This window comes from Aplidium turbinatum, chromosome 14 (assembly GCF_918807975.1).
Source record: "Aplidium turbinatum chromosome 14, kaAplTurb1.1, whole genome shotgun sequence".
Classification (NCBI taxonomy): Eukaryota; Metazoa; Chordata; class Ascidiacea; order Aplousobranchia; family Polyclinidae; genus Aplidium; species Aplidium turbinatum.
In genome coordinates, this window is record NC_137485.1 from 3702598 (window position 1) to 3720748 (window position 18151).

The 18151-nt window shown below is 36.3% G+C and overlaps 1 protein-coding gene across 1 annotated transcript; it reads right to left on the reverse strand.

Moving 5' to 3' along the window:
- Positions 1-207: 207 nt before the first annotated feature.
- LOC145783071 (uncharacterized) lies at positions 208-9954 on the reverse strand. The gene is made up of 6 exons (XM_082594845.1): positions 9784-9954; positions 9079-9151; positions 8661-8864; positions 6126-6200; positions 5164-5297; positions 208-2612 (listed from the first exon to the last, which is right to left on the reverse strand). The coding sequence occupies exons 1-6, from the start codon at positions 9858-9860 to the stop codon at positions 2408-2410; spliced, it is 768 nt and encodes a 255-aa protein (XP_082450971.1). The 5' UTR covers positions 9861-9954; the 3' UTR covers positions 208-2407.
- Positions 9955-18151: the final 8197 nt, after the last annotated feature.

Consider the following 18151-nt stretch of genomic DNA (forward strand, 5'->3'; position numbering starts at 1 on the left):
GTTAATCCGGGGAACTGTTCTCAGATTGCAACTCATTTCATCCACTGAGAACAAGCTGTTGGAGACCTAGATGAAGAAAAGCATATTTTACTGCAGGGTTTGGTGGGAAAGTAAAAAAGTGCCCATAAACAAGGATTTCACAGTTTGTCCTGTCACAACAATGTAATGAATCCAGTGAAGTTGTTTATCACAATCTGGCTAAAACTTTTGCATTATTTTTACATTCGGCTTTGTGTGTTAGTAGGACAAAGAAAACATACTTTTTTTTTAATTTTTCAAACTTTTCTAGATTTGCTAGATTGTGTCAAAGGCGAGAAAGTTGCCTTTTTTGTAAGTCTTTGAAAATTTCTCAGCAAGAACGTTAAATGGATGAATGAAAATTTGAAAGATGATTTTGTAATTTGAAAATATTCCAAGAGTATTGCTTTGACATGTTTATATAATATAGACAGATAAAACCAAGCAACAACACGGCATTTAACATCATACGATTAGAGTGAACATAAAACTATAAACTACGAACGTTTTCGGCCATACTCAAGTTAGCCCTTCTCAAGTAACGAAAATAACTGATTTTACAATAACATCTAGATTGACAATAACTGATCTACACAATGAATTGAAAAACGAAATGCACAAGAATGAAACTGCAAAGCAGAAGAGAAAGGCACATCACATGGCGGTTAATTACGCGAGACAAAACAGCGCATCACACAATAAATTACGAAAAAACGTTTAGGAGATGCTGTAGGAAGCACCTGCAGCAAACAATTGCGTATTGAGGCGAGGATTGCAGGATTTTATGAGCAAAGCCTCGTGAATTTTCGTATCAAATTCGGTGGAACATTTGATTACATTTGAATTTTCAATTGTATTTGAATCAATTGATTTGTTGTCTTTTTAAGTCATAAATAAGGGCGACATAAATTGGCGCTACGGGTCGTTCACATACTCATGGGCCGTTTGTTACATGGCTATGTTCCAGACACAGGATAATGGTAACCTATTGCAAACGTCAAATATTAGCTACAATCGCACTTCTTGTCAAAAACATTTTAACCGGATGCATTGACAAATATTTACAAAGATTGCTTTAGTTACTTCAGAGTAAATCGAAGAAATATTTACGTTAGTTTTTTTTTGTTTTATTTTTGTGTAAACTATATTTAGTTTGTATTTAAAACATATCAAGCATGAAATAAAACTCTTCACATCCAGAGCCATGTCAAAAAAAACTTTCAGTAATCCAAATGCGATAAAATTTGTATCTAACCTCAATGCTCTTAGATATGATGCCATGGATCTTTATGGGCACCTCTTAATAAATTCATGAGTATCAATCCAGGCAGCCAACTTGGTCATCTTTTTACATTGATGTAACGTCTGGAAGACGTTGAATCAATGTTGAAACGCTTGATATCTTGGCCGAAAAATAATTGTACGAACCAGGTAAAGAATCATCGTTACATGAACGACACGAATACAGATAAAGTTTAACAAATATTCAGCAAGCGGGAAAATACGAGGCAAACTCACACGTTGAACAGCCATGTTTGGTTCTAAGCAAACAATAACGACAAAGAGGTTTGTATAAAACCAACTGCATATTTTTGTTTCTTATATCATCATGAATTTGTTGTGATCGTGTATCCAGTATACGCACAGAATGTCCATTAACTACCCCAAATATTTACCCAGGCCAATGGTGACTTTAGAAAAATTATTAACGCCCTCGTTTATTATGGACATCACATATCTGCGCTAAGAGGAGCATATAATAGTGACTGTCCATTTTCAGTTGGTGTATCGGTGTTTATGACGTAATCACATTAATGTCCTTGCTTAGTGCGAATAAGTTCTTTGTTATACACAAAAAAGAAGAAAGAAACCGGTTCAACATTTAACTTCCTTGTGAGTTAGATTTGGCTTATTTTTCTTTGTGCGCTTGTACTATTTTGAAATAAGGTTTGCACCAGGACACAGATCAGTAAGCCATAGCCCCAAGAAGGTCCGCAGTCATTTCTCTCTAGAGCAGCGTACTGTTCATAATCATGAGAAATCAAGGGCTATAGTCAAAGGGGCACCATTCCGTAATCGACGGCGTGCCTTTGAGCATCTCGACAGACACAACCACAAGCTCTTGAGTGGAGTCGAACCGGCGCCCATTCGAACGCCGAACCAGGGCTCTTACCACTCTGCAACGCAGCTGAAAAAGTACACACACGAGCACAAAGTATTTGCAGCGAGAAATAAAGCAATAGTTTAATTTTTGAAAATCCCTCATGGACGCTGCACCGTATCAATGTCCAATCACTCTTTCGTCCTGTTGGTGTTTGCGTATTGTTGCTTCAATTTCAATTCTTTTGTTTCACACAACAAGGTGCAGGATTCGTGTGTAATCTTTGATTCAGGGACAGCAGCTTTGAAATGGACTGCAAGACAATTGAGGAAGAACTTCCCTTCTGCTGATCCTCGGAATAGTAGCATAAGAAGCAGGCGTTGTGTCGTAACCGTCATCGGATCTATTATCTTCTGCGCCTGCTTCAGATGGTTGGGTTGGGAACATGAGGTCACTGACTGGGTGGCCGTGATTGGAGCGGCGGGGTTTTAATCTGCAACAAACAACATTGATGAAATAACATATTTCAATAATATCTTTAAAATGAGTGCTCTCTAATAATCTTTCGTCGGAGTCCGAGGAACATTGCCAACCTGTAGTGGGAGAAGGACAGGTCTTCGACCTCACAAACTCAAATAAAAAAATTAAATAAAGAAATTATAAGTTTAGATAAACATTGCAAGACCGAATGAATACGAATGTAATGAGCAATAATATGATGAGCACAACAAGAAGATTTTGTTTGCTTCGAAACACAATAAACATGACATGTATTTTTAACAATCCCTTTCAATAATTTTTTCCCTGTCCACGTCTTTGTCAATTATTTAATCAATCAAAGCCGCAGTACGAGCAGTTTATTTTACAGAAGCAGTCTCTGCAGAGTTTTGAAATATCTGGAAGAAAAAAATGTCAAATGCAGACGAGTAGCCTACATCCCTGGAAAACCCTTTTTGGAAAATCTATCCTGATCAACACACTCCCGAGAAAAATGCACCTTACCCACGGAATACATCCGAAGAATTTATTACTGTTTTTTTTTTTTGGGCAGGTTGGATATTTTTCGGGCTGATATTTACCAGGGTAAATAATTTCGGGGATTTTACAAATTAACACAGATTTCACCATGCAGGCTTAGAGTTTCCATCTATGACGTCATATACTAAAGTGGTTTTTAACCAAACAGAGAAGAAACGTTTCAAGCTGTCAATTTTTTTAAAAACAATGCTACACATAATCGAGTCGGTTTTCTGGCATTGGATTCATGGTTTTGACTATGAGTCATGCCGAAAACGTTCGGTTTAATATAGCCAATTGTTATTTTGGTATCGTTTTGTGAGTGATGCAATTTGATCCCATCAAATCGTTGATCATCTGTCTACGCCCAGGCAGCAAAATTAGTCATTTTTACATTGATTCAATGTCTACTGACGTTGAATCAATGTAAAAATGGCAGATTTGCTTTCGTGACGGTATTGCAAAATTTTCTCTCACTCAAAGCTAAACAAACTATGGGCAACCTTCACTAGAGATGCAGCGAACCCAAAATTTTTATCCGCACACCGCACCGCAACTGACTCATCTATCCGCGCACCGCACCGCACACCGCAATTTATCTGGAACTTTGACACTGCACCGCACCGCACACCGCAAATTACAAAATTAAAAAAAAATATTTTAACGAGTTATTGTTTAGAAAGTCAATTGTAGGAAAAAGCATCCATGGCATATAACTGGTAACCTAGTACCAATACAGTTGTGCACTAATTGGCCAGGCTAACCAGATCATATTCTCTTATCAGCAATGCATCTAAGTTCTAAGACATAATACAAACTAAAACAAATAGAATGTTCCTGGATCCAGTATCAGGACTTTTGAACACTTTTTGTAAGCAATAATGCAATTATAATGCCAGTGGCTATATGAACTACACACACAAGAGTAAAACTTATAGCCTGAACTCACTGGGCTAACTGATATAGTAAATAATGCGGTAGTTGCGCTAGGCCTATAGCCTGGTAACTGAGCTTATCAGCTAGGCTACTAACCAAAAACATTCGTACAGCTTCCCTGACAAGCAAGCCCTAAAACCCTGTCAACTGCAAGCCATTTGCAATTTGCATTTGCATAGCTTTCCATCTTGGTAGCCACTTTAACGTAGGACAGTTTTCCATACGAATCAGCTGATTTCAGTCATGTGACTCAGTACGTGATATTTCGATCTTCTCCGATCTTTTCCGATCTTTTCGTCCGATCTTCCCCAAAGATTTTTGATACAAAGAAAATTAAGTGAATGTATCGCCACAAGCAGTGTGGCCTAATGGGTTAAGGTTAGGGCAAGGTAATAGTCATTTCGATTGCGTGGGTTCAATTCCCACCCTCTGCTAATGTTCTTTTTTCTTCTGCAACTGAACTGAGTGCAAGAAGGATCTTATTGACTGTAATCAATTGAGTTTATAAGGTTACAATCATGGCGTGAGTCACATGACTGCAAACAGCTGATTCGCATGGAAAACTGTCCTACGTTAAAGTGCCTACCTTCCATCTTAGGGTTTCCGAAGGGAAAAATAACTGATCCGTGTTTCCAATTTAAATTTGAAGTTTCATAGCTGATTCTTGAAAAGTTGAAAGTTTACGTTTACGAAAGTTTAATTTCTTGAAAGTTTACGTTTACGAAAAATTAATTTCTTGAAAGTTTACGCGGCAAGCGGCGCGGCGCGGCTTTGTCATTTCAACCTTCCACGCGGCGCGGCGCGGCACGCGGCGAAAAAGTCAAAAGCGGCCGCGTACGCGGCGCGGCGCGGCTTGCATCACTAACCTTCACTATGTCGCACTATCACCCTGTCGCCCTTGGACATGTCCACAACAATCAATAGGTTTCTTTAGTTCAAAGATGTTGTTACTTTACAGAGATGGCGATTTGATCATTTCCTTTGCAAATGTAAACAAAAGTACCTAACAGAATTCACGTCGGGTTTAGTGAAAGTTAAAAATATATTTGTTTTTGCTTCAAGAACGTAAACAAGTCGTTACGTCATCTTACCTTGGCAGCACGTAGAACTTGTGATAGCAAAAGACAACCACAGCCCCAACCACAACGAAAGCAATCAAGATAACTGCACCGATGATGATGATGTTGATCTTGAAATCTTGAGCTTCCAATTGTGATGTAACTTGCTGTTTGTTGTCAAATAATTGCAAGGTTAAATACCAAGCGTCAACACGAGAAAACTCAATTATTAAAATTTTTAAGCAAAATTTATTAAAATGCATACAAAGCAAAAAGTTTTATCAAAACAAATATATCACAAATGTATCACTGAGTTTACATCATTTTTGACTGGAGATATTGGCCATGCGTGAATAACTGCAGGCAGGGACTTTAAATTTCCAATTGGATTATCAAAACACTTACGATTCTACTTGAATAACATACTGAAAGCAAAAGCGGTGGCTAAAGTGCTATCAATAAATGTACAAGTTTCTGTGACTAGTTCTTGGCTGATTTTATTTTTTTGTTACACAAACGTTTTTAAGCTTGTGATGGAAGTTTGAATTCTTAGTCCTTTATAAAACAGAAGAATTTCAAATTCGACATTGACACGTTGGCGCAACATTGTAGCCTACAGTTGCTAAAAAGTTGGGTTTTGTGGCCGTGCTAACTACTGATATATAGCCTACTACTGATTTTCCATCCAGGCACGTTTTAAACCTTTCAAGGTTTTGCCATCTTTTCCCGTTCGTTAACGTGCTGGTAGGTTTATATCGATTTTTGTAGTTAGTATCTTTTTCGTCCCGGACGCGTTAATGACGAAAAATAAAAGATTGATTGATTGATGCAAATAAATAATAATAAAATAATAATTATTGAAAAAAAATAGGAGATAATAAACAATTGACCACTTCTTGTGACATCATCATTATGCAAATAAGGCCTGACTAGACTCATACATGTCACTCTTAAACTGAAGATAATCTTGACAAATATTGAAAAAAGCTTTTCACCTTCATTTCTCTTTCATGTTGCTCGTTCTGTTGCTCAATTTTGATACCTTGAGCTTCCAGTTGTGAGGTTAAGTTCTGCATGTGAAATAATCATAAGCTTAAATACCAAGCGTCAAGACGAGAAAACTTGATTATTAAAATCTTTAACAAAAATTTGTTAAAATGCCCACAAAGCAAGTTTTATATTAAAAACATAAAAAGATAAAACAAACTTTAAAATATCAGGTTAAATGCAATAATTGCTTCTGCTATTTTTTTGAGCTTGTAGAGCAATATTAATATTAGTCATTAATTTAAAAAACCAGCAACTACTCAACACATTTAACTGTGCACATAGGTGTCGAAATAGGGTGGGCCGGGTGGGCGGCGCTCACCCTGCCATGAAACGAGGGTAGGCAAAATATGTTTCGCCCACCCTGTTTTCATGACACTTACGAAGTGGTCGTTACAATTATTTCCGTTTTTGTTAAACGCTGAATTATCCAACCAATTGCAGCGCAACTTCTTGTTTTACGCTATGTTTCTCGCCAGGTACCCGACAGAACAAAGCAATTCCACGACAACGCTGCTTTGAAAAAAAGGCGGTACTCAATGCATTGTTGTTGCTACGGCAACTGCCACACGCTGGCAATTCCTGGTGAGAGAAAACCACGTTTGATCTTTTCTCCGAATGGTCTCACTTTAGTTACGTCACACTTAAACTTCAGTTCGGGGTCAGCGTAAGAGAATATGACATCATAATGAACATGACAATAAAATAACTGATACAAACTAACGACGTACTGAAGCAATCGCTTTTTACAAATGAAATCTTTCCTCACAAACTTGTTGCTTAGTACGAATTGGGGCACCGCGCGATGTTGTCATTTCATTATTGAAAAGTTAAACATGAAGCAAAGTCAAACATCTATTCGCGCATTCTTAAAACCAGCTTCCAAAAAGCGTCGAGATGATAACGCTAAAGCCACGTCCAGCACGAATGAACGTAGAGATGACATTGATGAAGACTGTTTTTTTTTCGCTGAGCCCTTTCGGCCATTTGTCCGAAATGATTTGAAAAAATTCGGTCATTGTTTATTTATTTCGGTCATTGTTTCTGATGAAAATATTTCCTTTCAAGTAGCTGATACAAACCAATATTTGCACTTCCTGATTAGCTACAACATTAATTTTCGCTGAGAAAGGTTGTTTTTTTCGGACATTTTGACCGAATTGACTATATTTTTTTTCGGACATTTTGCTAAAAAATCGGTCAATGACAATTAAATAACCGAAAAAAAAAAACAGGAATTGAAGAAAGCAGTGCTTCACGGAAGTGGTGAAGTCAATGTCTCAGGCAATGCACCGGTAGTTGCAGAAGACAGCATGAGCCATGGATTTCTACCTGCTCCATGTGACGTTAGCATGCTGCCGAATCAGCTTCCGGCTCGGGAAGGTCGTGTGTTGCAAAGAAAGCTTTTTTTCCGAATTCCAGTGGATGCGTCTTAACCCTGATGGTACTTGTTACTGTAGCTGCTGTTTGTGGGCCTTGGAAAACAATCGGTTATCTGCCGCAGACCAACGGAAGTTATACAGCGGCAATATCCGCACAGTCAGCAGTCACCTGTCCGAACATTTTGGGGCAAATCCGAGGGCGCCACTTTAAAGATAACAGGTCACGAGTCACGCGCTTTTTAGGTCGCAAAGGAAAACATAAAAGAAGTTTGTTTAGTTTAGCAGCGCTTATAAGATCGCAAGGCGCAAGAAAGCAAACATCAAACCTATTAAAGCTTAATTGCTGCAGCGACGCTAAACGCAGCCTTTGTAAGAAAAACTAACCATTGCGAATTTGCGACCATACACATTCAATGAAATCTGTTTGAAAACTCTCGCCCACCCAAAATTCCTCTGTTCTAGAAAAAAATCGACGCCTATGACTGTGCACGTGGCAAATATATCACTGAGTTTACATCATGCTTGACTGGAGGCATTGGCTATACGTGAACAACTGCAGGCAGGGACTTTAAATTTCCAATTGGATTGTCAAAACACTAACGTTTCTATTTCAATGAGATACTGATAAATCATTTTACGGTGGCGAAAGCTTTAACAATAAAATATGAAAGTTTCCAAACCTGGCTGATTTTATTTAGTTATTGCAGTAACTTTTTCTGGTTTGTGATAAATAGTTGGAATTCTTAATCCTGCATAAAACTAAAGGGTTTCAAATGCGACTTAGAACCGTAAGTGCAACGATGTTTAATTGCTAAAAATAGACAACACACAATTGAGCATTTCTTAGGACATCACCATTATGCAAATTTGGCCAGACTAAACAGAGATTTGTCGCCCTAAAAGTCGATCTAATCTTGTTAAAAACACAGTCCCCGCTTATTAAGCCAATTTCGGAAAAGGACGATTTTAGCGGGAGCGGGAGACGATTAAGCGGGAGACGATTCTCTGTCACTCCTGTACATTGTATAATTCCTGACCGAATTGGACTTAATAAAGCGGTGGACATAAGCGGGGACTGCTGTATTATGCAAATATTTTTACCTTCACTTCTCTTTCATGCTTCTCGTTTTGTTGCTTCATCTTGAGGTCAATCATGAATATCAAACAATCTCTTAAACATACATCTTTTTCATCAGCTTTTGGACCAGAACAGTATTTGCTGCAATTATCGCAGCTACCAATGTAGCTGTAATAGGACCCCAGTCCGTGCTCCACCTTGCAGCTGATGTCAGCATTTTCCGTTTCCTAAAAAAACAATCAGTTTTTATGGAGAAAACTTTTTCACAATTAGGCGCTTATCAGCTGATATATAAAACTTTTCATTTTAACAATTCTGCCCGATTATGATCAAATGCGGATGATGTAGTACTTTTATGAAAGCAAACTCATTTTTTGAAGCATTTTGAAATACAGTAAATACATCAAGACACCTATCAAACGTCATTATGACGTCACTTACCTGGACAATCGATCGAACAATCTTTTCAAATCCTTTACTTGCAAAGAAATCATAATCTATTCCATTGTCGTTGCTGCAAACAAGATGAGAAAGTTATCTGTTATTAACTAAGTGTTTCGACAGTTAGCGACCAAGTTAAGTAAAATCTCAGACAGTCAAATCAGTCATTTTTACATTGATTCCTCGTTTGCAGACGTTGACTGCCTGGGATACAATAGCCTAAATGTTAAGTCACAGACTCTTCTAGTCACAATTTGATATCACTATGATCTCCCAATCACATTATTATGACTGATACTTAGCGTACATCATAAATAAACGATTGCCAACTAAAACATTTCTTTGTGATATTGCCAAGAACACAAAATGCTTATCACATAAAAAAGCGATATTGTCTTCGATTGAATATCATCTTGACTTACCTAGTCAGAAAATCAGTTCCTTTTACATTGAATCAATATAACAAGAACTAACTTGCTTATTGTGTTGACAAAGAGTTTTTACTAATCGACAGTTCAATGGTTTATGTTTTTACCAGGTTTTTACTCATACAGTATTATTAGAATTGCAATTTAAGTTGGTTGCATAAGTTGCACTTGTGCAAAGTTATGTAAAACATTATCATCATCATTGAGTTCCTTCCATTTAGTGATGTTTGTTGTCCAAATCAATCAAATAATTAAAACAAAGCATTGAAAATCCCACCTTTGCGATGATCCAACTGTCTCAAAGCAGAAGACAATCGCCAATACGATGATGTATAATACAATCTCAAGCCTCATAATTTTTTATTCAAAATAAGGCTAAATTTTAAACAAGTAAACAATCTTGGCACAGTGTATTGATAAAGCTTTTGCTGCATGTATGGCGGCTTCTTTGAAGTCTGTGAAAACACAAGTAAACTGGAAGTGTAAATACTTAAAAACAAACGATAAAACTTATCAAGAATACTGTTCAAGTCATTTGAAAGTAAATTTTCTTTACAGTAACACAACTGCATAATATCCATTGCCGCATTGTAGAATAGCCTATCATAATCTGTTTAAAAATCAGATCTGGTGAAATAGCCTCTTGTAATTTTTTTTCTTCTAAAACTGAAACTAAGAAATATCTTATTCAGTCTAAATACAAAATAGCATTTGTGAACTATATTGCAGTCTGTTTATATTAGCCTACAACGTTTTTCAGAAGCAACTGTTAAGATGAAACAGATTATATTGCACTTAAAATTACTTTCTCAGCCATCTGCTTCATTTAGATCTGTCCAGTGCCTATCACTTCCGTTTTACCTAAATGAAAACGGTCATAAATTTCACTTCATAGGGTTCTACTACCTCTGGGTGAATCCCCGGGGTGTTTTGCAGTGATGCCAGATAAGAAATTGAAAGAACAAGTAACAGCATAGCTTTAGTAAAGTCGTTTTTTCAGCTAATCAGTCCTTTTTACATACATTATACGTCTGTAAACGTTGAATTAATGCAAAATGTGCTTATTTACTAGCTGGAACATAGCATTTTTAGGCTTGTAGTTAATCAAATCGAAGCTATAAATGGGTAAATAAGTGCTGTTAAAAAGTAACCGACGTTTCTTTGTGGTAACTTGTGCACTTACGATATTCTGCAGAATATTCAAAGGAACTGTTTGTGTGTTTTTCAGTTCAACACACTGATATAGGGACAGCAATTTAACTGACCTAAAGATGTTTTCTAATTTTTGCTGCTTTTGGCTAATCAGATTGAATTGTTCAACCTAACGCACTTAAGCGTTTCTCTATGTTTATGAATGGCATGTTATTGAGATAAAAGTTTATTTTGTACTGTTATAGAATCTGGTTGGAAAATGGAAATATTTCTTTGTTTCTACCGTTTAGGCCAGATCTTGTCAATCTTATGCTGACTATCTAAAACAAGAAAAAAACTTAATCTCTCAAGCCACAAAACTTTCCAATCAAAATTTGGGTATTGTATGTTTACTGCTTTAGCAAATTCGATAATTCTTGCATGAAATTCGCTCATGTTGAAAATAAATGTTCTAACCTGTAAAATCTCTTTCCTTTTCAAAATGATTTTCTGTTCAACATGATTTCAACTTTATTTCGTTAATGCAATAAATCAACCACAGACATATACAACCAAGCAACCACACGGCATTTAACATAATGGATTAAAATTGAAACATAAACTATAACAATAGTTTATGTTTTCAATTTTAATCCATTATGTTAAATGCCGTGTGGTTGCTTGGTTGTATATGTCTGTGGCTGAAGAAAGTAACCTCTTTACCAAAATTGCAATAAATCAAGTTAATTAATTAAAGTTAATATGGTTTAAGTTAATATGGATATGTGCTTGCAATCTATGTTTACTTCGTTGTGATCTATTTTTCTATCAAATATTTGACAATGTATAGTTGAGTTGATGAATGAGTTGTGACTGAAAGACGATGCAAACTGGTATATAAGAGTTAATTGTCATTGTGAATGTGCACATTTATTAAAAGCAATGGATAATACTGTATCAACATAGTTAGAGCTTTTACTAACCCAGTCAAGATGAGTTAGGCATATACCATCCCGCTATAAACAAATGTATATATGCGTAAAATTGAATAAGATGTTGCAGTTGTCAAAAAATCTGCAAGTAAAAATTTATAAGCGATTATATTAGTCTGGCAACCCTTGAAATTGTGTCAAGGTCTTGCATCACTTTTGTCAGTCGCGTGGTTAAAGTGTGTTCATTGTTAAAGTTATTGGTTTAAATCAATGTACTCAGAGCCTCAGTGGCTTCAAGATCACGCCATTTGTGGATGACGCATTCTTTCTGTTTGCTTAAACTTGTTAGAATGAAATTGCTTCTTGTGGCTAAAATGACTCAGCTGAAATTCTAAATACAGCGTGTCTTCCTTCTTATTGGTTGAAAAGAAATCACCAGATATTCGAAAGTATTTCTTGAATAATTAGTTAAACTACCATTCAACGTTTTATAGGCAGAGAAAACTTTTTCTCGAACCGTAGAAAATTTCATTGTCAGATCACCGCTTCAATGCGTGATGGAAATCTACAGATAAATCTGCATCAAGCATTGCAGAGTGCAAAAAACAGTGTTGCAGAACGCGTTTTTGAATATTAAATTTTCATCAGTGCAACTACGTTTATGAACGCAATAACAACGGTTAAATTTAAACTCAATACAATACATTACAAACATTATAAGGACATATTCTCAGTGTTCAATTGAATATTAATAAATCCAGAGACATCAGAAAATCACTTCCCGCATGCAATTCCAGACCGACATTACTCGCTTAAGCTTGAATAAACAGACAATGAGTGCAGACGAAACGTTTGGAACCACAGTGTTACCCTGTCACGTGACGTCATAGCTCAGCAATCTGAAGAATAGTTGAAAGACCAAACACAAAAAGAGCTTTTCTCAATTCGTGTTGAATTGCTGTTTACTATTGTAGATGACAAATATACAAATAGGGCTTCAGCAAGTGTTAGCATGCAGGTTGGGCATGGGCAACGATAAAAGTGATAACGTCATGATCTATTATTGCCTTCTGTAATTAGTTAGCCACAACCGGTTCAATTTAGTTTTAACGGGTTTACTCCTAAACAGCTACACTGTACAATACATCTACAAACATAAAGTTTTGCGACACCGGAATATCGAAGGAGCAAAAACACGCAAGAACATTTCTAAATTTGGTGGTAAATAAGTTTTGAATATTTGTTCTTCTAAATAAACAAATTCACAAACAAGACTTGTATTACGTTTGCATCATTTTTATGACATCATTGTGAGGTTATGTAAACCTTATGTCGTAGCGTATCGGGTGCACTTACTTGCAGTTTTATTACTTCAATAAGGAACAAAGTAATTACTACCATTTTTGGTCTCGTTATACTGTTTGGCACATCTTCTGCTTTCTGCACATTCTTTTTGAGTCACTTTACCAAATCACTGTAACTCCAACTATGACTACTTTGCTCCAAACTTGCTTCATTTTTATTTAAAAAGTAGGCCACATATTGCAAGATATCATGCGACATGCTATGCTACAACAGGCTACACAGCGATTTGACTTAACATTGCAGCAATACTCAAATGGCCTTTACAGACGTGAGAAAAAATCTGAAAGCATAAAAACTGGCCAATTGTAAATTGAAGGCCAAAATCTTCAGATCACTCAGAAGTTAAAGTCAAGTACAGCGACATCTGACAAACCATTTGTGAAAACATCAATTTAATCAAAGAATCAATTTATTGCTTTGAAAATAATTCTTGTAACAATCTTTGAAGACTTGTTGTCATTTTGAAACAGCTTTTGGACTGGAAGTCAATGACTAATTAACTAATGTACAGTAACACCGTGCCATTGATTTAGCTGAACTTTAAGAAACAGCTGGATTTAGAAAAAACAGATTTGCAGAACCAACTAGGCTACTTTTATTTTGAGCATAAATTTTATACAAGATATAATACTTTTCTTTACGTTGATTTTTTATGTATAAAAATGTATTGTTACGTGCTTCTGTTCGTGTTAACAGTTTAAATATACACACGCCTGATGATTAATCCCGGCAAGGTAGGCTACCTAAAATTCGTTTAAATTTTCTTGTTCGATTATATTATATGAAAAACCTTATAACATCATCTTGGCTGAAACTTGGTGTTATCCTGAACATACCGGAAATTTTTGTGTATAGTGGTAAACTCATAGTTTATTCCCACAGATTGAAGTGATGACCAAAGCCGTTGGAAAGGAGCAAAAGGAGCCCCATTGACAACAATTAGAATTTATTCACTCGGAATGAACAAAGTAACGTGATCAAAATGTGAACGTTTCTCGCTTTCCCTGCTTGGCTGGTCGGAAGAATGCAAAACTCGTGTCATGGTGTATTGGCGCTAAATTAAGCGTGACCGTGTCCCTGACAGCAAAATTTACCATTTTTATATTGATTCATCGTCTGAAGACGTTGAATTGCTGTCCGGGCTGTCACATGCATGCATTAGCATTGGCTTCTTAAATTTTTACCGTAATCTAATGTGTTTTTGCACTTCTTTAAATCTTGTGATTTCTATTCGTATTTTTACATAAACGAGGATTTGTGATTTTTACATTGATTCAACGGTTGCAAATGTAACTTTGCAAGTTTTGAAAAAAAAAAATACAAACAAACATTTTATTTCGAAGCAAAACCCCAATTTGTGACGGTGTGCCACGTCATGACGTCTTCGTCGTCATGTGAGCCTCTGAAGCCGAGGGTCTATCCTTTTACCACCTTCCAGATTCACAATGGTGCCGGACTACACTGGAAGGCTATTAGAGAGCAGCCATCCTTTAATTTCATCATTCGTGACGTGCAGACCTTCCACTCCGGTAGGTGGCTTGAAGATGGTACAGTCATTGATGATGTGGTGTGCGGTCTGTTCCTCGGCACCACATTCACAGGAGGAGGCTATTCTCCATTGGTGCATGGTTGAGCGGAAAAGTCCAACGCCCGCACGGAGACGGTTGAGGCGCACCCACGCCTGTCTTGGTAGCGTCAGGCCGGTGGGACGGTTGCCGGCATCCGGGATGAACGAATGGAGTCTGGTGATACTTGACTTTTATTCAGAATTCCATCTATGGTCCGCCCAATGAGCCGTCATGACGACAAAGCAATACTGCTAAAAATTATAAAGAAAAAAAACGCACAGGTTGATAAATCTCTGTTGTACGTTCATTTAGATAAACCGTGTGGTGGCGCGCTTGCGCCATTTGAAATTGTTAAGTAACACTGCGTTGGTGGCAAAGTGCTCGGAGTGGAGTTTGTTTAAACAAAAAAACTCTTTGTTCAAAACAAAAAGGTATTGAAAGTTGTTTTTAAGTAGACAAAGGACAGCCAAAGACAAACATGTAGGCTACTGTAAATAAATGAAGCTTGTGTAATCTTCAAGACTTTAATGTCGACAGCTTTCTGAGGTGTTTTTGAATGACGCAATTTGAGAAAAGTTTCTTAGTCAACAAATTGGTGGTTTTTTACATTGACTGAGTCTCTTTTGAAAATTATGAAAGAGTTATGATTTTCTGAGTCATTTTCATTTGTACTACATAACAGCAAGTAGTTAATTGAAGTTGAGTAAGATAAAATTCAATTTCGGTTTCGCAAAATTCCACATTTAGCAACGCTTGCGTGAGCGGGGATGGGGACTGTAGTCGCACGACTTAAGGTGCTGCTGCTTATTGTTACCCAATTTGGCAATATTCGATATTTTAAAAATCTTCTAGTGATTAATGAATGACTTATGCTTTCCTATAGAATGAAAGAATCATTTTCGGATGGACAAGTTTGTTTGTTTACACAAGTTACTTTTGGCAACATGCCTCATTTTCCAAGTCACCCATTGGTTATTATGAGAAACAAAGCAACTTGTGTATCACACAAGTCGTGAATCAGCTGATTTTCTGAGAGAAAAGCATATAATGAATTAACAAAAGGAGCACTGGGTGATGGCTTGTATGTCAAGCATTGAGCAAACAAAAGCGAATCTGCACGTCATACATGTCTCAACAATGAAGGTCAAATCCTATTGTGACACTCACTGTGACCGAACAACCATTATATTCCGAAAACAGTGTCACTGTCATTGTTGATTGTATCGTGACGTAACAACTAACAACAGCAGTTAATTACAAGAGAATATTATAATCAAAGTTGTTTTGACAGTTATTTTACATGTGCGATTATTTATAATAACCATTGTTTGAATGCTGTTAGTTTTGAGAAACCATTGCAATAACTAGTACGATATTTCATGATGAGAACAAAATTTTGTAAGTTATTTTGGTTTACCAAACCTTTTCTCCACGATTTGAAGTTAAAAGCTTACAGATAACAGATAAAAATATCACAGAAAATGGCAATTTACACAAATTTCAAAAGGTAATTATAGACTGTAAGTTAAGTATTTCACTGTCTGAAGTTCGATAAAAATCTCTTTTACGTGGTCATAGTTCGTAAAAATGCATTGGGAAATCAGTAATAAAATTGAAAAAAACTATTTTTGTAACAAAAACGCAGCAAGTGGCATTTTTACAGCCCAAGGATTTTTTTAGATATTAGTTTTATTTTAACTTTGTTACCTACGTTAGATCTAGCTTACTTCACTACACCATTCTGATCAAAATATACCTTGAAAAATATAAAAAGAACAAACTTTTATAAAATAAAATCTTATTAAGGTTTAGTATTTTATGTCATCCAGCAAAATGTCGTTTCGATTTTGATTCATAAAAGTGTGTTCAAGCTCCTTAGACAACGAATCTATTTTTTGTATCTGCTTATAAAATTGTTAGCTTAAATGTTGCAGTAATTACTACTACAATGGTTCAATTTACTTGAATTAAAATAAAATGAATTTTAATTGAGCGTTTTCGGCTTCGAAAGAACCTTTATCGGGAAAGTAACTTTACTTTCTCACAAAGCGTAAACGCTTTCCATTTTACGAGAAAGTACATTCCACTTGCTGCTTTTCAAAGAAAATCTTAACCTGCAATTAACTTCCAAATACATCACAGGAAAATGATGATATCATGATATACTTTCGTGTGTCTACAACTCAGATAAATGCAGGCTATAAAGACGCATAATACTCAAAAACTCGTTTTCTGACGTCACAAACGAGTAAATATAGCTATTTCATGTAGTAGTGTAGTACTTTTACAAACATATGACAGCCGAAAAGTTTTTAAGTTACAATAATTAACAGGTGTTAATTATTAACACTTCGTGAGAAATGATGACTGAATTGTGTTTGTGATTGTTATGGAGTGCACCAATAATGCAAAGTCATCATGACTAAGGTGAATATTTTTTTTGTGAAGGAAGGAAATCTTGCATCAGGATAATTTTTGTTAATGATTTAATGTATAAAATCTTAAAAAATCACAACTAGGTCTAAATTTTAAGGATTCCCCTTGATGTCGCTTTTCCGGGATTCCCCGAATCAACACAAACCTTTCCTATGTAAATGATATGAAAAATGTTTTTTTGTGATAATGAATTGGAATGCACCAAAACTAAAAAGTTTCCTTGCTTTTAAACTTCTCCTGACATTGGGTATTTACCGAAAAAAAAAAAATAAATATTTTTTGTTGCGGCAGTTAGTCGAATAATTTAAAGAGAAGTGCTAGGTCGTTTATGCCTACATTGTGAAGTAATTTCATTTGTATTTGTAAGTAACAGAATCATAGTGCTTTTCATTATTCAATAACTGACAAAGAAATGACACAATATGATGCTTTCTTTATACGGGGGATAATAATTGTCTTCTTTTGACGATTGTGTCTATATCCACTTCTATGATTTAACGTCTCCTGTTCCCCGTATTGCGAGGAAGGGTGACCAACAATATTCTATTCTGTTTGGCGGTGTCCGACGTTTTTTCGTAAACAGTTGTTCCTAAAACAATTGTTCGTAAAACAATTGTTCGTAAAATTAATTCTTCTTAAAACAATTCTTCCTAAAGCATTTTTTTGTGCATGCAGTTGAAATTTGATGTATACGAAGAAATGCTTTACGAAGAAATTATTGTTTTACGAATTTCATTTTATGAACAACTGTTTACGAACAATTGTTTTACGAGCAACTGTTTACGAGCAATTTGCCTATGACCTTGATGACATTTCCCCATGCCACTGGTCCTGAAAAGCTCGAGACGAGATTTGTCAACCGCAGATCTCCTCAAACGTATTCTATAGCTAGCGCTTCTTAAGGTGCTTGAGGGTTATTGACATGAACGTTAAACGGCTGCATTTTTTTGGCCACTCGTCTTATGCCATTCGTTGCACGTGTCTATTCCAACGTAGCCTTCTCCATCTCATGACATCTCCAAACTGATGGATGCCAAGCCTGGATCTCAGCTCATCCATCGTCATCCTGTCAGAAAGGGACTTACAACAAACCATCGTTGATGGCATTATCATTAGAACATGGCCGATTTCGCTCTTCGATGGTGATTGGCCAGATCTCACTTGCATGCAGTAGAACATTCCTTCCACACGTATGATGCGTGCGGCCTCGACT

Coding starts and splice junctions, on each gene's coding strand:
- LOC145783071 (XM_082594845.1), bottom strand. CDS start 9,860: ATGAGGCTTGAGATTGTATTATACATCATCGTATTGGCGATTGTCTTC. Junction 9,152..9,783: donor ACAGTTGGATCATCGCAAAG/GTGGGATTTTCA, acceptor TCTTGTTTGCAG/CAACGACAATGGAATAGATT. Junction 8,865..9,078: donor TTGTTCGATCGATTGTCCAG/GTAAGTGACGTC, acceptor TTGTTTTTTTAG/GAAACGGAAAATGCTGACAT.